This window comes from Ostreococcus tauri (genome assembly GCF_000214015.3).
Source record: "Ostreococcus tauri WGS project CAID00000000 data, contig chromosome 02, whole genome shotgun sequence".
Taxonomy (NCBI): domain Eukaryota; kingdom Viridiplantae; phylum Chlorophyta; class Mamiellophyceae; order Mamiellales; family Bathycoccaceae; genus Ostreococcus; species Ostreococcus tauri.
In genome coordinates this window covers 660,459-678,872 of record NC_014427.2, presented here as the reverse complement: position 1 = coordinate 678,872, position 18,414 = coordinate 660,459, and the positions used below count along the sequence as shown (strand labels likewise).

General features: G+C 58.9%; 8 protein-coding genes across 8 annotated transcripts; 5 read left to right on the top strand and 3 right to left on the bottom strand.

The window, feature by feature from the left end:
- OT_ostta02g03460 (Pyridoxal phosphate-dependent transferase, major region, subdomain 2) lies at positions 1–1,483 on the top strand (the record flags this gene model as incomplete). The annotated part of the gene is made up of 1 exon (XM_003075146.2): positions 1–1,483. A coding segment is annotated over one exon (1,483 nt), but the record flags the coding sequence as incomplete, so codon positions are not given.
- Positions 1,484–1,755: 272 nt separating this feature from the next.
- OT_ostta02g03450 (WD40 repeat) lies at positions 1,756–3,160 on the top strand (the record flags this gene model as incomplete). The annotated part of the gene is made up of 2 exons (XM_003075145.1): positions 1,756–1,812; positions 1,907–3,160. The coding sequence occupies 2 exons, from the start codon at positions 1,756–1,758 to the stop codon at positions 3,158–3,160; spliced, it is 1,311 nt and encodes a 436-aa protein (XP_003075193.1).
- Positions 3,161–3,425: 265 nt separating this feature from the next.
- Positions 3,426–5,354, bottom strand: OT_ostta02g03440 (Zinc finger, GATA-type; the record flags this gene model as incomplete). Its single annotated transcript, XM_022985113.1, has 1 exon — positions 3,426–5,354. One exon carries the CDS (start codon positions 5,352–5,354, stop codon positions 3,426–3,428), a length of 1,929 nt encoding a protein of 642 aa, XP_022840799.1.
- A 1,229-nt stretch (positions 5,355–6,583) lies between these two features.
- OT_ostta02g03430 (DNA-directed DNA polymerase, family B, pol2) lies at positions 6,584–10,111 on the top strand (the record flags this gene model as incomplete). The annotated part of the gene is made up of 1 exon (XM_003075139.2): positions 6,584–10,111. One exon carries the CDS (start codon positions 6,584–6,586, stop codon positions 10,109–10,111), a length of 3,528 nt encoding a protein of 1,175 aa, XP_003075187.2.
- Positions 10,112–10,204: 93 nt separating this feature from the next.
- Positions 10,205–11,845, top strand: OT_ostta02g03420 (Serine/threonine-/ dual specificity protein kinase, catalytic domain; the record flags this gene model as incomplete). The annotated part of the gene is made up of 1 exon (XM_003075138.2): positions 10,205–11,845. One exon carries the CDS (start codon positions 10,205–10,207, stop codon positions 11,843–11,845), a length of 1,641 nt encoding a protein of 546 aa, XP_003075186.2.
- Positions 11,846–11,884: 39 nt separating this feature from the next.
- OT_ostta02g03410 (P-loop containing nucleoside triphosphate hydrolase) lies at positions 11,885–14,473 on the bottom strand (the record flags this gene model as incomplete). The annotated part of the gene is made up of 1 exon (XM_003075137.2): positions 11,885–14,473. One exon carries the CDS (start codon positions 14,471–14,473, stop codon positions 11,885–11,887), a length of 2,589 nt encoding a protein of 862 aa, XP_003075185.2.
- A 506-nt stretch (positions 14,474–14,979) lies between these two features.
- On the bottom strand, positions 14,980–15,708 carry OT_ostta02g03400 (Ferritin-like superfamily; the record flags this gene model as incomplete). Its single annotated transcript, XM_003075134.1, has 1 exon — positions 14,980–15,708. One exon carries the CDS (start codon positions 15,706–15,708, stop codon positions 14,980–14,982), a length of 729 nt encoding a protein of 242 aa, XP_003075182.1.
- Positions 15,709–15,981: 273 nt separating this feature from the next.
- On the top strand, positions 15,982–18,354 carry OT_ostta02g03390 (Conserved oligomeric Golgi complex, subunit 3; the record flags this gene model as incomplete). Its single annotated transcript, XM_003075133.2, has 1 exon — positions 15,982–18,354. One exon carries the CDS (start codon positions 15,982–15,984, stop codon positions 18,352–18,354), a length of 2,373 nt encoding a protein of 790 aa, XP_003075181.2.
- Positions 18,355–18,414: the final 60 nt, after the last annotated feature.

The following is an 18,414-nucleotide window of genomic DNA, read 5'->3' as shown; positions in this document are numbered from 1 at the left end:
GCTTCGCTTTCTAGACGAAATCGCGACGCACATGGTTGAGTACTACCGCAACTCCGCGCGCGCCGCCGACCCGGTCAGTACGTACAACTCTCCGCTCGCCCTTCACGAAAAGTTCAAGGAGGTGGGTATTCCGTTGGCCATCGGTACGGGTGAGGAGCCGGTCTCGATGAGCTTACTCACCACCGCGATGAACACGGTGATCCAGAACAGCGCTCGCACCTCGCACCCAATGTTCATGAACCAGCTCTACGCCGGAGTCGATCCGATCGCACTCGCCGGCGAATGGGCTTCGAGCGCTATGAACTCGAACGTGCACACCTACGAGGTCGCGCCCGTCTTTACGGAGATTGAGCGCTCGATGCTCGCCAAGGTTGCGACTTTGTGGCTCGGTGAGAACGCCGATGGAACAACACCCAATCACGACGGTTTGTTTGTCCCGGGAGGTTCCATCGCCAACTTGTACAGTATCATTTTGGCCCGAGAGCGTGTGTGCCCGGAGGCGAAGAAGACCGGCATGCCGCCCGGTTACGTCGCCTTTTGCTCGGAGCAGTCGCACTACTCGTACAAGAAGTGTGCTCACATGGTTGGCCTTGGTATGGACAACATGATCAAGGTTGACTGTGGTCCGAACGGCGCCATGTTACCCGAAGCGCTCGAACGCGCGGTTGCCGAAGCCATCGCTGCCGGTAAGAAGCCTTTCTACGTCGGAGCCACTGCGGGCACCACCGTTCTCGGCGCGTACGATCCGTACGACGCGCTGGCTGATCTCTGCGAAAGAAACAACATGTGGTTGCACGTCGATGGAGCATGGGGTGGTGCGGCCATTCTCTCTAAGCGGCATAAGCACTTGATGAAGGGCGCTGAACGCGCTGATAGCTTCTGCTGGAACCCTCACAAGCTGCTCGGCATCCCGTTGCAGTGCTCGATCGTTCTCAGCAAGCATGCCGGCTCCTTCATGGCTGCCAACTCTTATAAGGCTGATTACCTTTTCCAACCGGACAAGCTTGACTCCGAGGCCGACCTCGGTGACCGAACTATTCAGTGCGGCCGCAAGTCCGACGCCCTCAAGTTGTGGCTCGCGTGGAAGTACCGCGGCGACGCAGGCTGGGAACGACTCGTGGACCATTCATTTGCCCTCGCAAAGTTCGTTGAAACGGAAGTCGTTTCGGACCAAACCGGCGCGTGGGCGCTCGCCGCTCCCGCGCAGTGCGCAAACGTCGGCTTCTGGTACGTGCCGAAGCGTCTTCGTCCGTTCAACAAGGAGACTGCTACGCCCAAGCAAATGAAGGAGCTCGCGAAGGTTGCCCCGAAGCTCAAGGACCGAATGCAACGCGCGGGCTTGGCCATGATTGGTTTCCAGCCAGTCCCCGCGTTCGGTCTTCAGAACTTCTTCCGTTTGGTGTTGCCGAACCCGCGACACAACAGTGAATCTAAACTGCGCGAACTCATGCACCAGATGGACAAACTGGGCGAAGACCTGTGATGGATATCGCGTCTGTCACGACAAATATTTTTTACCAATACTCCGACGTCGGATGAGTACCAGCGCGCGGTCGCGTATACAATAGCTTCGAAGATCATTACCAGGTAGTATCGTGTTGATCAATATAATACTTTTAGTACTAAGCAGGAGACGGATGTCCGGCCGAGCTTTGTGGCGCCGCTTGAAAATTTAAACACGCGGGACAGCTTCCGTCGCCCGACCCGCACTTCGACGCGCGCGCTCACGTTCCGCGCGCGAACAAGCGCACGGACATGGTTCGCGTGAAGACGATCGAGATACGCTGGCACGCGGGCGACGAGAAGACCAATGTACGCCACTGCTTGGATCCGCGACTTATACTTTTGAGCGAACCGAAAACGAACTGACAGACTGACGCCCGTTTCTTCCTTACTTCGCGCGTAGCAACCGATCTTATCGTGCGATTTCAACCCGAGAACGGGCATACTCGCGACCGCGGGCGCTGATCGCGAGATCAAGCTCTGGAGCGTAGATGCGGACGCGGACAGAGAAATCAGCGTGACGCACAGTGAGACGCTCACTGGACACGCGCGGGCGGTGAACTGCGCGCGGTGGAACACTCGCGGAGACATGCTGGCGTCTGCTGGGGACGGTGGAGAGGTGCTGGTGTGGCGACGGACGGAGGAGGCGTCGACGTCGACGAATGCGCATGGCGACGCGGTAACGTGGAAGCCCGCGAGGACGCTTCGGGGACACTTGGACGATGCGCTGGACGTGAGTTGGGGTCCGAATGAGACGCTTGCAAGCGCATCAGTAGATAACACGACGATTCTATGGAACGTTGAGAGCGGGTCCGGATTGGTGAAGCTACAAGAGCACTCGCATTACGTCCAAGGTGTGGCTTTCGATCCTCGAGGCGAATACGTGGTATCGCAGTCGCCTGATCGCACCGCGCGCGTGTACACCCTGGGTGAACGCATTACGAGTAAGAGTGTGAAACACGCGAAGATGATCAAGACGCTAGAAGATCCGAGCGGTTGCGCGAGTATGCGTGATGACTCCATGACTTCCTTCTTCCGCCGACCGGCGTGGAGCTTGGACGGCTCATTCTTCGTGCTTCCGGCGGGCATGTTCAAGCGATCTAGCGCGGAGCGTTCGTTGAACACGAGCTTGGTTTTCGCTCGTCATGATTTCAACGTCCCGGCCATGCACCTTCCGGGCGGTGAAACCCCGTCGGTGTGCGTGAGATTCAACCCGGTGCTCTTCGTCAAGCGTGAAAGACAGTGCGAGCACGTTCCCACGGATTTGGCGTACAGAATCGTCTTCGCCATCTGCTCGCAAGACAGCGTGACAGTTTACGACACGAGCGAAAGCGAACCGATTGTACATGTTTCGGGGATCCATTGCACTTCCATCACGGACGCGTCGTGGCATCCGGACGGTCACACGCTTGTGGTCACGAGCACCGATGGCTTCGCATCTGTCGTTGCGTTCAGAAAGGGTGAGTTGGGGGCGGTCATGTTAGAGGCGGACGTCCCTGAAGATGTCCGAAGCTTGCTTCCGTCGGTCAGAGCTCGACAGAAGCCGCCCTCATCGGAGATACAATGCGCACCACTCGTGCCGCGTGCGGAGACTGTCAAAACGAAAGCCGTGCCGGTGCGCGTAGCTCCTGTTCGCATTGCACCCATACCGATGTAAGCAAGCGCGGCGGCCGCACGACAAGATTCTAAGGAAACGATCGACGTTTTAGACCTTATATTCCTTCCGTTTGTCATTGAAAAGATACACAAAAAAGATCCGTTTCTACACTCTGTTGGAACACAACTCAGGCATGAGCCGCGTCTCACTTTAAACTAAGACTGTTGAGACATATGTTTTAGCGCATGCCAGCGCCTGGATTATTCAGTTGAGGACATTGCTAGAAGCTCTAAGCGTTCCAGTCGTTTGATTTTACTCTAAGGGATTAGCGTGCCGCGGGTGTTGGCGGCGCGCTTAGATCTGCCTGGAGCGTAGATCCGTACACCGCTTCACATTTTCTTCCATTACCGCCGTAACCGAGAGCACAACCGACGGAAGATACCAGGTTTTTCATCAAAGCACCCGCTTTAGCAGCGGCCGCTCCCATCGGTGATTTCAAATGGGAGTCGATTGAGGCCATGGCGAGATTGCTCGGTGCGATGTCGTCAGAAACCACCGATTCCTCTGGAGCGAGGGGAGCCGGAGGGTTGGAAACATCTACCTTGAAAGGTGTCTGCTCCTTCTTTAACGTCGTTCCTTGCTTGCTTGACTTCTTTTTGGGCGCGACGCGCATTTCGGGTTCGTAGTCTACGAGATCCCAACCGTGCGCGAAGAGCTCATCGAGGGGCTCAAACGTCATCGTCAGAGGCCGCGAGACGGCGTCATCCATCGCCGCTTGCATGCGGCGCCGACGTTTGCACGCCGACGGATTGAAGCACGGTCGTCGTCTTCGCCTCTTCTGAGCTTCAGCTTGCTCGACTCTGGTGGCTCTCTCTTGTTGTTGCCTTGAGACGGCGTGAAGATCGAAACAGAATAGATAAGCGAGTTGCTCATCAGCTGTCGCGAGCTCCGGTCGTTCTCTCAGCCGCAACGGAGGCACAGGATCGAATCGCGGCAGCAGTGGTCTCCCACCGCTCTTCCACCGCTTCTCGAGCCAGTAACGGTAGATCTTACACAACACTTCCAATGAAGGGGCGTGCTTATTGATCTTGAAAATCTTATTGTTGATGGTTTGGACTGCGTTCTTGAGCTCACTCTTGCCTCCAGTCGAGGGGCGTGACACCTGGGCGCCGCAACGGAGGTTACCTAGTAACTTACCGCCGCGACGCGTTAAACCCACTTGGGCACGGGTGCCGAGATCACTGCTCTTCCTGTTTTCCGACTGTTGATGACCCGCCGTCAACCGACGATCGACAAGATCGTCAGCTGACTGCGTCGACGAGTCATCGTCACCGTGTTCTGCCTTAACACCAGAAGTGGCAGTATGTTTCAGGAAAAAGTCCGCGGTGCCGCTCGGAGTCAGCGGAGCAGCCGTTTCAGACGAGCTGTGGTTCGATTGTTCGTCGTTCAGGTCGAACGGATTCCAAGCGTCAGCCTCAGATTTGAAGTTGACCAGTTGCCCATCGCCCAACTGCGCGTTGGATGCCCAGTGCAGAACGTCTTCTATTTTCCCTTCCGCCGTATTGCTCGCATTGAACATGTTCCCCAGCACCTGTTGAACCGCCTGTTCTTGTGTGGGCATCTGTGACTGCGCCCAGGATGACTCTTCGAAGACGTCGAAGAGCTTCTCCAAGTGTTCCGGTCTCATGAACTGCGCGTTCGGCGTCGTCGCGCACACCGCACTCTTGGACTCGTACGGCTCAGAATTCATGTGCTCGAGCCACTGGAAGTCCGCAGGCGTAGATTCGTACATTGGAGCCGCGGTACCCGGTCCGAAGCGGTTCAGCTGATGGTCCGGCACGTTTTGACGCAAGTATTCACCCGGTTGCTTGAAACCTGCGGCGTGGTTCATCGCGTAATCCGGTACTACGTTGAAGTTTGGAACGTGAATATCAGCCTTTTGCGCGAAATAATCACGCGCGAGCTTCTGCTTCTTGGCCGCCTTCTTCTCCCCCTTGCCCGGCGACGACGCGCCGCGCTTTTTCCCATCACCCTTGCCGTTCTTATTTCCACCCTTTGGCACTTTTGGCGCCACCGGCTTCGCCACTCGCGTCGCCTTGGCATGTCTCCTATTGTCTCTCACCCCACACGCGTTACAGAGCGTTTTCGGACCGTCTGGCCCGTTGCGCCACAGCGGCGTCGTGTGCGTGTTACAGTGCGCGCATCGTTTCCCCGCCACTCCCGGGAGAAGCGGCGCCGACGTCGGGACCTCCATGACCTGTGCATTCGCCCACAATTTCAGCGTCAGTATCTCTCCTGATCCATCGCGAATTTCAATCCATGACCGTCGTCTCAAGCGTCGTTCACTCGCCATCGCTCTCCTGTTGGGAAAAACCCCAACTGTCGGGTGTCTGTCCCCACGAACAATCAATCGCGCGCGCGCGTCGCGTTTCGCACCTCCGAAGCTCACCGAGCGACGAATCGAATATAAACTTACGCCTTCGAATTCACACCTCTTCGCGCCACCTGAGACGCGAAAAACTCCGCGCGCATCGTCAGTCACTCGGTCGACGCCCGCGCGTGTCGAAACTCGAGACACCCGTGTGTGTGGAATAATCTGCCCCCCCGCCGCGCGCGCCGTCCTTCGCATCGCCCGTTCACTTCGCTCGAAGACGCTCCGTAAACGTTTGAATCGCGCCGACGCGCGCGCGCGACGTGTACGTCGCGCGAACGACGTCGAGGACGAACTCGCGCGCAGAACGGGTGGTGCTTCCCCTCGCGCGCAACTCCCCGGATTCTTCCTACTTTCATCACCCTCGCGTCGACGTTCCCTCGTCAACGGCGCGCGAATCGATGGCAAACATTTCCTACGATCATCCTACCTCTTCTCGCGCGCACCCCCCCCCCGTTGAAGCGTTCCCGCAGGCGCGAATCCCGATCCTCAATCGCCCGCTCCACACCGCGATGGGAGAATATATCTCCCTCGACGCTCGACCACCCACCGACGCGCGCGCTCGCACCACCGCGCCCTATAACTCGCCGTTCACGAAAACCGAACGAACACCCCCCCACGCGCGCACCGCACCGCACCACCGCGCGCACCGCGCTCGCGCCAGCGCCTCGCTCTCCCGGGCGCCAGCGCGCCACCGCGGGCGTCGAGCGAAATCCCGAAACGACGAGTCTCGACCGGCGAGTCGGGACTCAAATGTCCGAATCCGCGCGTCGACGCACTTTTTCACCCAAAACGCGATGGGTGGTGCACAAACGTCACGCGTCGACGCCCCTTTTGCATCGCGCGTCGATGTCCACGTGTGGGCGAACAGTACGCATCCGCGACGGCCCTCCCACGGACATCGCACGCGCGACGCACAGGTACTCGACGTTCGACCCATAGATGCTCGACGTCTCATACGACGTGGTCCACCTGGGTGGGGCTGATTTTTCGCCTTCGCGCCCGCTCGCGCGCGCGTTCGATCCCCGCCGCTCGTTCAATACGTGGACGTGATGGATGATAGTACAAACACATGCCGTCGGTCGCGTCGGTGTGATGATGGACGTCGGCGTGGTGCGAATACGACGCGCGGCGTCGGCGGTGGCGTCGGCGACGGCACGCCCCGGGGGCTCGGCGCTTTCGGGCGATTTGAAAACGCATCCGCGGACGCGCGCGCGTCGAGCGCCGTGCGCGCGATGCTCGGCGAGGGTGCGTCCACGGTGGGGCGTTCGACGAAAAAACGCGCGCGCGATGGCGAGGACGCGGCGCCCGATCTGGACGTCGACGCGCTGATCGCCGACGCCGAGCGGGATGGGTTGGAGGATGCGCGTGTGAAAAACCAAGAGGAGTACGACGACGACGCGGATTTCGACGAGGAGGAGGTGTACGCGCGCACTGGACAGGAGGGAGGGACGTCTGTCGTCGTAGACGCCGCCGATCGAGCGAATTGGGTGCGGAAACCGCTGAAGAAACCTCTGTGTGATCGTTCGGACGCGCTGTTGTTTCAACAGTTGGACATCGACTACGTCGTCGATAAGCCGCACGAAACCTTAGGGAGTCGTCGAGGGAAAGGTGACGCCGCGGTGGTGCGAATGTTCGGCGTAACGAACGACGGTCACAGCGTGTGCGCGCACGTGCACGGTTTCGAGCCATATTTTTACGCGTCGGTGCCGGAAAATTTTGGCGAGGCGGATTGCGAGACGTTTCGAAGGAGACTGAACGAGGAGGTCAGCTCGGCGAGGAAGAACGCGCCTGGGGTGTTCGTGATCGCGGTGACGTTGGAGAGGAAGCAGAGTTTGATGCATTACAGCGAGATGAAAGATCGTTTGTTCGCGAAGATCACGATGGGGTTGCCGAACATGGTGAGCGCCGCGCGTGGCATCTTGGAGAAGGGGTTCAGCGTGCCCGGGATCAGAGACGGATCGTTCACGACGTACCCGACGTTCGAGTCCAACATCGTCTACGCGCTGCGATTCATGGTGGATTGTGGCGTGGTCGGTGGTAACTGGATCGAGCTTCCGGCGGGGGATTACAAGGTGAGGTCGAAGAAGGTGTCGCACTGTCAAATCGAGGTGGACGTGTCGTACGATAAAATCATCTCGCACCCAGCGGAGGGTGAATACTCGAAGCTCGCGCCGTTTCGCATCTTGTCGGTGGACATCGAATGCGCCGGGCGAAAGGGACACTTTCCTGACGCCAAGCAAGACCCCGTGATCCAGATCGCGACATTGGTGACGGAGCAAGGGAGCGACAAACCGATCATTCGCGCCGTGTGGACACTTGACACGTGCGCGCCGATCGTCGGCGCCGACGTCTTGAGCTTCAAGGATGAACGAGAGTTACTGAGGAACTGGGGCAGTTTTCTTCGAGGGTGTGATCCGGACTTGTTGATTGGATACAATATCGTGAATTTTGATTTCCCGTACTTGTTAGATCGCGCTGAGACGCTCGGCGTTGCTGACTTTCCGTATTGGGGACGCATGATCGGCACCAAGGTTCGCATGCGCGACACGGTTTTCTCGTCCAAGGCGTACGGTACGCACGAGAGTAAGGAGATTTCGTGCGAGGGTCGGGTGCAGTTCGATATGCTGCGCGCGATTCAACGCGATTATAAACTGTCGTCGTACTCACTCAACGCCGTGTCGGCTCACTTTTTAGGAGAACAGAAGGAAGACGTACACTACAGTGCCATTTCCGAGCTGCAAAACGGTACGCCGGAAACTAGGCGACGTCTTGCAGTGTACTGTTTGAAGGACGCCTACCTGCCGCAGCGTTTGCTAGACAAACTGATGTACATGTACAACTACATCGAGATGGCGCGCGTCACCGGCGTGCCGCTGAACTACTTGCTCACTCGCGGTCAGTCCATCAAGGTCATGTCGCAATTACTGCGAAAGGCGAGACAGAGAAACATGTTGATCCCACACATGGCGAAGAGAGAGGGCGGAAACGTGCAAGCTGAGGGTGGTGTCGCCTACGAAGGAGCCACTGTGTTGGAGGCGAAGTCTGGTTACTACGAGGTGCCCGTCGCGACGCTAGATTTCGCCTCGCTGTATCCGTCCATCATGATGGCTCACAACTTGTGCTACTCAACCCTAGTACCGAAACATATGGTAAGTAAGCTAAACCCGGAGGATGTGGGAACGTCTCCCGCCGGTGATACTTTCGTCAAGGCGAACAAGGTGAAGGGGATTTTGCCAGAAATTTTAGAGGAACTGCTCGGCGCACGTAAGCGCGCCAAGGCTGATTTGAAGAAGGCGACCGATCCGTTCGTGAAGGCTGTGTTGGACGGTCGTCAGCTCGCACTCAAGATCTCTGCCAACTCCGTATACGGTTTCACCGGTGCCACCGTGGGTCAACTTCCGTGTCTCGAAATTTCCTCATCAACGACGGCATACGGTCGTACGATGATTGACCACACAAAGAAAATGGTTGAGGAACGATACACGACGATGAACGGCTACGCCGGCAACGCCGAGGTAATTTACGGTGACACTGACTCTGTGATGATCAAGTTCAACACTCCGGACTTGGCGGAGGCGATGAGACTCGGCGAGGAGGCTGCTGTGTACGTATCAGATACGTTTTTAAAACCGATTAAGCTCGAGTTCGAAAAGGTGTACTGGCCGTACCTCTTGATTAGCAAGAAGCGTTACGCCGGTCTTCTCTGGACGAACACTGAGAAGTACGATAAAATGGACACCAAGGGTATCGAGACTGTGCGTCGCGACAACTGTCTACTCGTGCGCCAGGTCGTCGAAACTGTTTTGGAAAAGATTTTGAAAGAGCGTGATGTGCAGGGCGCCGTGAAGTACGTCCAAAACACCATCGCAGACTTGTTGATGAACAAGCTGGATTTCTCGCAGCTCGTTATCACGAAGGGTTTCACCAAGGAGGCAGACTCGTACGGGGTCAAGATGGCGCATATAGAGCTCGCGCAGCGCATGCGTCAGCGAGATCCCGCCACCGCGCCGGTGGTCGGCGACCGCATCGCCTACGTCATCATCAAGGCGGCAAAGAACGCCAAGGCGTACGAAAAGTCTGAGGACCCGATCTACGCCCTAGACAACAACCTGCCGATCGATACGAACCATTACTTGGATCATTACCTCACCAAGCCGCTACTGCGCATCTTCGAACCAATCTTGCACAACGCACAGTCCGTGCTGTTCCACGGCGAGCACACCCGCCGCATCGCGCAACCGACGCCGACGGCCAAGGCGGGCGGGATCATGCAGTTCGCTAAAATCCGTCTCAGCTGCATCGGCTGTCGCGCCCCGATCTCAGACGAGAAGCTCTCGAAATCGCTGTGCAAAAACTGCCTGAAAGAGGAGGCGATGCACCTGCAAAGAGCGCTCGCCTCGGTGAACGGTCTGGAGGAGGACTTCAACCGTCTCTGGACGCAGTGCCAGCGGTGCCAAGGCTCGCTCCATCAAGACGTCCTGTGCACCTCGAGAGATTGCCCGATCTTTTACCGACGTAAAAAAGTCCAAAAAGACCTTACCGAAGCCGCGGCGCAGTTAAAGCGCTTTGATTGGTGATTGTTTGCGTCCTCGTTCAAGGGAAACGTTTGCGTGGTAATCCAAATCCAAATCCAAATTCAGCCGCACACCTCGACCCCCCACCCCTACCCAATGTCCGACGCTGACGTCCTCGTCGACGGTAGGTACCGTCTCCTCACTCGCGTCGGCCGCGGCGCCACCGGGGAGGTCTACCGCGCGATCGACGTCACGAAAGATGTCACCACCGGACTGAATCAGAATCAGGATCCCAACGCACACGTCGCTGTCAAGCTCGTGGATCTCGAGGATGCCGAGGACGAAGTCGCGGACATTCAGCGCGAGATCGGTATCTTGGCCCAGTGCGCGTCACCGTATGTGACGAAGTATCTTGGGAGCGCGTTGTTGCGGGGGACGAGTAAGCTCGCGATCGTCATGGAGTACATGGCGGGCGGAAGCGCTCGGCATTTAGTGGAAGAGATCGAGCATTCGGGCGATTCGAGCTCGAAAGGTTTGGGTGAGGGTGAGATTTCATTCATCACGCGAGACGTCTTGAGGGCGTTGGAGTACTTGCACGCGGAAGGGAAGATACATCGAGACGTCAAGGCGGCTAACGTGTTGCTCACGGCGAGCGCCGAGGCGCGATTGGCGGATTTCGGGGTGAGTGGACAGATGACACACACGTTGGGAGCGAGACGAAAGACGTTCACAGGGACGCCATTTTGGATGGCGCCAGAGGTGATACAGGGGGGGGAGGGTTACGACGAGAAGGCTGATATTTGGAGCTTGGGCATTACGTGTTACGAACTGGCGACGGGCTCAGCGCCACACTCAGATTTGCATCCGATGCGCGTGTTGTTCGTGATTCCGAAAGAAGACCCGCCGAGTTTGCCCCCAGATGGAGATTTTAGTGACGACTTTCGAGATTTCGTGTCGCAGTGTTTGAGGAAGGATCCGCTCGAACGACCGAGCGCGGAGGAGTTGTTGAAGCATCCGTTTGTCGCGCGGTTCGATGTCGCAGCTATTCAAACTTTACAGGCGCGCGTAGACAAGCACATCGCGCTTACGGACGACGAAGAGGGCGCACATGATAGCGCAAGCGCGCTGGCGCAAAAGGAGGCTAACACGGGCTCGTCCGCTCCGGCGTGGGATTTCGGCGACGACTCGCTTGGAAGAAAGTTCACGCCGCCGGAGGCGGCGGTGGTGTTGGCAGCGGCGAGCGCTGAGGTGCGCTCTGAACACGGTGGGAGCGCACCGTCCGTGTATCAATCGATGGGTGGTACGATTCGCATGGCTGAGCCCCCGTCATTCTCCGATAGACACACCGAAGACGGCGTATCTGATGACTTAGTTTCGATGGATGCGGCAACATTCGGGACAACGAGCTCGCACAGCGCCCACCAACGCGACAAACTGGATGCTCTCTTAGAAAACACCCTGCACACTCCGCTGATGCGAAGTTTGATCGGTCCCGCGCTGGAAACGATTCAGACGAGAGACGACGAGGACGCTCACGCGGCGTTGCAACGAGCCATCGAGGCGTTGGACGAGCTCGAGATCGTCGTGCCCGGCTCCCTTATGACGCTCGTACAATCCATCGTTCGGGAGCTCGCTAGGAGTGACGACGAGTCTTTGCGTACGCTTAAATCGCGCGCACGAAATTACTTTGGCGCGACGAGGGGAGATTCCGTCAACGGTTTATCCACTGGCGGTCGCAGCGTTGTCGCGAATTACTTGATAGCAAGGTGGCAACGAGACGTGCGTAGCGATTTGTAAACTAGATTGTGATTGCTAACAACATTCTATCTTCTGCACTTATGTGCGCTGAAACTTTTCGTACATATCTACTAGCTCCTGCCTCGCCGGAGGGCTTGGTCGCACTCGCATCATGCCTGTGCCCAAGTGCTTCGCGTTGACTTCCGTGCTATCGATGTTCTCCTCGAGCGCCGCGAGCGCCGCCTCGCGGACGATGGCGGACAAATCCGCACCCGTGTACCCCTGCGTAGACGCCGCTATCATCTTCAAATCGACATCTTGAGCAAGTGGAGTGTTCTTGAACAGCACCTGAAGGATGGATAATCGATCCTCGATCGAGCTCGGAGGCGGCACGTAGAGCAAGCGGTCGAAACGACCCGGACGCAAGAGCGCGCTGTCCACGAGGTCGGGGCGATTTGTCGCCGCCACGATAGTGACATTTACTGTCGGGGCGAGTCCATCCATCTCGCCCAAGAGTTGCGTGATCACGCGGTCTTGCACGGAGGGCGCGCCGCCCTGCTCTCCGCCGCCGCGTGTGCCCGCCAAACCATCAACCTCATCTATGAATATGACGCATGGTTGAGACGATCGCGCTCGCGCGAAGACCGACCGAACGGCTTTTTCCGAATCACCGACCCATTTCGAGAACAGTTCAGATCCCTTGATAGATATGAAATTGCGTCCCGAGGCGTTGGCAACCGCTCTGGCAAGCATAGTTTTGCTGCATCCTGGTGGGCCGTAGAGCAATATTCCCTTTGGTGGCGTCGCCCCGACTCGCTTCATCGCCTCCGGGTGCTTTTCAGCCCACTCCACCGCCTCTTTCAAACGGTTTTTGACCTCCTCAAGACCACCGACGTCGTCCCAGCGCACGTTAGGAATCTCAATGGCGACCTCGCGAAGCGCGCTCGGTCTCACTTTTACTCGAGCATCCTCAAAGTCATCGACAGTGACTTTGGCGCGAGAAGCGGAATTCGTGACCAGCGTGATGTCCTGCAACGCGCGAGCGATACTCGAAATATCCGCATCGCTGGACTCAGGGCTCTCGATAACGCGCGTCAATGCTCGCATCGCCGCCGTTTGACACAACGCGGCGATGTCTGCGCCTACGAATCCGTGCGCCCGCCGAGCCAAGTCTTCGACGTACCCCTCGTCCAGTTCGTGGTCGATCCCTCGAAGGTGCGTTCGAAGGATCTCTAAACGATCGCTCGGTGTCGGGACGCCAACCTCCAACTCTCGATCAAATCTTCCCGGACGTCGAAGCGAGCGCTCGACCGCCTCAGGCCTGTTCGTCGTTGCGATGACGACGACGCGATCGAGCTCGGGAAAGGTTGCCGAAGCGCCGTCAAATATTGACAGCATGGTGGCGACGATGCGCGATGACATCATGCCATCGGTTCCGTTGGATTGGTCACGAGCGGGCGCGATGGCGTCGAGCTCGTCCAAGAGCACGACGCTCGGCGCGGCTTTGACGGCGGCGAGAAATACGCCTCGAAGCGCTTCCTCACTCTGTCCCATGTTCGCGCTTACGAGCTCTGGCCCGTTTACGACAAACAGCTTCGCATTCGATGCATGCGCGGCGGCGCGCGCGAGACGAGTCTTCCCCGATCCGGGCGGACCGTGCAATAATACTCCGCGCGGCGGTTTCACGCCGCATCGCGTGAACACCTCCGGACTCTGCAGAGGTAATGCGACGAGCTCGCGAAGCGCCGCCTCATGATCGCGAACGCCGCCGAGCGCGTCGAACGACGCGTCGTCTGACATCGCCGCACGAGACGCGCGCTTGACCGCGGACTTCGCGATGTCTTCGACATCTGAATCGGAACCCTCCCCGCTGGACGACTCTGGCGTTCTCGAGTTTGCTTGGCGAGTGAGCAATTCCACGCGCGTTCGAGACGTTATCTCTAATCCGCGACGGTCTGCTAAATCTGGCACGATGTTGGTAACTTCGAACAGAGCGCTGGTGCCGAGCAAGGGCAATCGAACGAGGTTCCCGACCAGTAATCCGCGCCCGTCCAATGCGCGCTTGGCGAGCCCCTCTAACATGGCGCGTCGCCGTGACCCTCCTCTTCCCTCACAATCTCGCAAACCACGATCGAGCCACACTGCAGCCTCACCACCGACGTCGGTTTCCATCGTCCACAGTCTCAACGACACAGAGCACGCGTCGCCATCGAAACCGTCCAACGGTGTATCCGCCTTTTCGACGCCGAGCGCCGTGCCGCCCGGCGGGGCTCCTAGAGATAACCAAACCTTCTTTGACAGCGACACCGCGTCGTCACCGAGCGTAGCCGACGGCCATGCGCGCGCTAAAACCACCCGAGCCCCGACGCGCACGTCATTGTCGTCGTCACTCGCGCCGTCCTCCTCGTCGATGTCCAGCGTCAAATTTTGCCGCGCGTTCGATTTCGCCGTCGACGCCACCGTCGTCATGACGTCACTGTCCTCCACGATTCGCACCTCGTATCCATCGTCATCATCATTAACGTTCGCGACATTCATCACGCGTCCGCCTTGACCCTTACGTCCCTTACCCTTACCGCTCAGCCGCCGGCCAGCTTGGCTCGCGGAACCACCGAACGCGCCGTACGAGCGAATCTGAACCCAATGCCCGCTCGACACCTCCATCGTTCGCATCGCTCGAGCCGACATGATGACATGTGTCGTCGCTCCTATGCCCTGCGCGATCGGAATCTTCGAATCGAGCGTCATCGGCGTCAAGCTCGCGTGAATTTTTAATTCTTTTCGCGCCGCCGGCGCCACGCGTGTTTGATCATTCGCGTGCAATTCAAGGTCGGTCAAAGCTCTCGAGTTGGAGGACGAGCGCGAGGGGCGTTCGGTCGAGCGTCGATCGAGTCGACCGCGGCGGGGGGGGGAGCGCGCGCGACGAGAGACGCGGTCGGACATGACGCGCGACGCGCTCTGATGCGGCGCAGAGCGGACGCGGTCGAAACTTCGAGGCGTCGACGCGCGCGAGCGTCGTTAAAAGGGGTAGATTTTTACAACTCAGCACAAAAAGTTGCGGACGCGTATGTCTTTCGAGGACTTTCGCGCTCGCGGTGTTGGACGAATACTCTCGACGATTCGCGCAGGCGTTTTTCGCTCGTCGACGAGTCACAAAAGCGTCACCCTCCGAGCGAATAGCATCGCGAACTCGATCAAGCCTTGTTTTGAAGGTACTGATCGAAGTGCCACGCCGCCATACCGTCGCCGGGCGGTCCCATGCGTAAGAGCGTGGCGACCATCTCCGCGACTTCGCGCACGCTCTGCACCTGCGGGTCCATCATCGCGCCCTCCAGAAAGTCGCACATGTGCGCGTCCCCGGCGTCCTCCGCCACGCGATGAAGCTCGCAGAGCTTATCGTTGTTCAATTTCTCCAAGCTCAGCGACAGTTCCAAGGCGTACAGCGCGCATCCTTTCTCTGGGTGATCGTACTCGGTCTGCGGCGGCAACAGTTGCTGCAGCTCGACGCGACCGCCTCTCAGGTTCACGTACTCCATCAGCTGCTCCGCGTGCGAGCGCTCCTCCAGCGCCTCCGCCTTGAAGTGATCGGCAAATCCCTTCAGCGCGACGTTATCTCGTTCGAAGAAGGCCCACATCGCGTGATAGATGTACGACACGTTGTACTCCACGTTGATCTGCGCATTGAGCGCGCGCTCGCACTCCGCCGAGAATCCACTTCTCGCGAAGCTGTAACTCGTCGTTTGGCTCACCGGATGCGTCGACGTCGCTTCAATAATCGCCGCGCTCGCGTCCGCGTCCACGTTCGGTCGTTCGCTCGCCTCGACGCGCGCGCGCCATCGCGCCGACGATTGCGCGCTCGATCGCGTGCGTTTCCCATCTCCCGCGCGTTCACGCGCGACGCGGCGCTCCCGCGCGACGCGCATCGCGGTGAGGCCGCGCATGATTTTTTTCCCGACCGAACCCCGCGTCTGTCGCGCGCGCACGACCGCGCGTCGCGGCGTCACGCGCGGACGCACAGACGCCGCGACGCGATCCACGTCACGCGGGCGTGCGCTCGTATTGGGCGTACGTACATCCCATCAGTCACGCACGGGGCGGCAACACCACGCACGTCGACGCGCGTCGCGGCGCGCGTCGCGCGACGACGATCGACCCCGGCGCGCGCGGTCGACGGCGCCGGCGCGGGACGCCGCGCGATGGAGCGCGCGAGCGATCGGGCGCGTCGCGCGCGCGCGGTGGCGCACGGATGGGAGCTCGCGAGCGCGTTGACGGCGACGCAGAGCGAGCGCGTGCGCGCGCTGGGGGGACGCGCGCGCGTGGGAGGGAGCGAAGAGACGCGAGAGATTGATGATTCCACGCGAGCGGTGGGCGAGACGAGGGCGGAAGGGGGGGGGGTGAAGACGCCGGCGACGACGTCGGGGACGGGGGACGGGAGACCGACGAGCGCGCGGGCGTTTTACGCGTGGTACGCCGAGCGCGTGCGAGAGGTGGAGCTCAAGAGGATCGACCGAAGAGAATCCAGAGCGGAGGCGCTGCGTGGAGAGATCGCGTTGCGGGACGACGCGGAGACGAAGATTTCAGAGATCGAACGTGAGCTCACGCGGATGGCGACGACGCAAGTCGAGTTGAAGACGTTGTCTAGACGGACGCAGGAGGAGAGCGAACGGTTGATCGCGGAGAAGGAACGCTTGCAGGAGTTTGCGGAGGCTCTGCGCGGAAAGTTGGACTATTTTGACCGACTCGAGCGCGTGGCGGAGAAGTTTCAGGCTGGGGTGATCATCTCGGGCGCGTCGAGTGATCCAGACGGAGCGTCGACGATGGCGCCTCGAGAGCAAGTGTTGCCCACGCTCGAGCGTTTGGATGAGTGCTTGGACTTTGTGTCGGCACATCCTCAATACGCTCAGGGGGGGAGTTACGGCGCCAAGTTTAGAGAGTTGCAGAATCGGGCGATGAGCACTGTGAGGGAGTACTACGTGAATGCGCTGCGCAAGGCGACGAAACACGTGCAGGACGCGGCGAACGGGAGAAATCGTGCGAGCGGGGCGACGGGGGAGAGCGAATACGATGAAATCGTCGTGGAAGAAGGCGACGAGACTGCGCTCCTGTACGTGCGCTTCCGAGCGGGGGCGAGTGAACTGCGAGATCTCACCGAAGAGCTCGAGAAACGAGAGCGACACGAAGAGTACGCTGCGTTGCTCTCGGACTGCCACGTGCTGTACTGTGAACAGCGAGCGGCGCTCGTTGCGGGATCGGTTCGAAAGAAGATGCGAGCTATCGCGAGCGCCGAGCGAGGCAAGGACGTCCTAGCGCTCACCAGGATCGGCGTCGCTCATCTCGTCGAGGTTTGTCAGGCCGAGTACGGGTTGTTCAAGTACTTCTTTCCGAACACCGACCCCAACGGCGCGCTCGCGGCGTTGATGATTCCTCTGAACACGCACCTGAGCGATATCTTGCGACCGAGATACATCACTATCACAAATCTCGAGCCACTCGCAGAGCTCGTCGAGGCGCTCAAGGGAGAGATCATCGAGGGTATCATGAAAACAGAGAACGCGCTCGCACTCGAGTCAGGGCTCCGTCGAATCACGTCCGATGTTCAAGAGAGATTGATTTTCCGCGCGCAGACGTACATCAAGGATCGAGTGGGAAATTATCGTGCGACTGCAGACGACTTGGACTTCCCGGCCAAACTGGTGCGCGCGAGACAAGCAAAGGCAGAGGACGAGGTGGACGAGGACGATATCTCGAACTGGTACCCACCGCTTGAGCGCACTCTGACGTGCCTAGCGAAACTGTATCGATGCGTAGATGTGAAGACGTTTTCCGGCCTCGCGCACGAGGCGGTATCGATGTGTGCGGACAACATCGCTGGCGCTGCACGCTCGGTGGCGTTGAAATCGAGCGCGGTCGACGGGCAGCTCTTCCTCATCAAGCACTTGATCATCTTACGTGAGCAAATCGCGCCGTTCAATGCTGATTTCGCGGTGTCCATCAAGGATTTGGATTTCACGCACATGCGCGGGCACATGCGACGTATGCTGAGTGGCGAGATGTCGTTCTTTTCGCTCACCCCCAACAACGCCTTCTACCAGCTCGCCTCCGAGGGCCGTCCTCGTGTCATCGAGAGTAAGATTGACTCCAAGAAGGAACTCGAGAAGCAGCTTAGCGCGGCGTGCGAGGCGTATATCATGACGATCACGAAGCAACTCGTTGATCCAATGCTCAGCTTCATCACAAAGGTGACTGCGTTCCGCGTCTCCGCGGCGTCTCAGGGTAAGTCTCTAAAGGACGCCGCGTTCGCGTCCGAAGACAAAATCTGCGCCGTTATCTCGCAGGTCCGAATCGCTTTGGCCGAAATTTTACCCAAAGTCGCGTTCACGACCAAGCTCTACCTCAACGCTCAGGGCACGCGAGACGCGCTGCTCAAACCGATTAAGAGCAACGTCGCTGAGGCTTTCGCGCAGATCGTCGTCATTCTCGACAGTGATTTCCCTCACGGGACAGCCGAGCGCGTGGGTGTGCTCGACCCGAGCCAGCTCGCCGCCGTCATGGACGAAGCGGAGACGTGAACGCTCGCGATTCGATCTGACAACGTTGTATAACTGCCAGCGCGCTGAGTTTCCAAACCT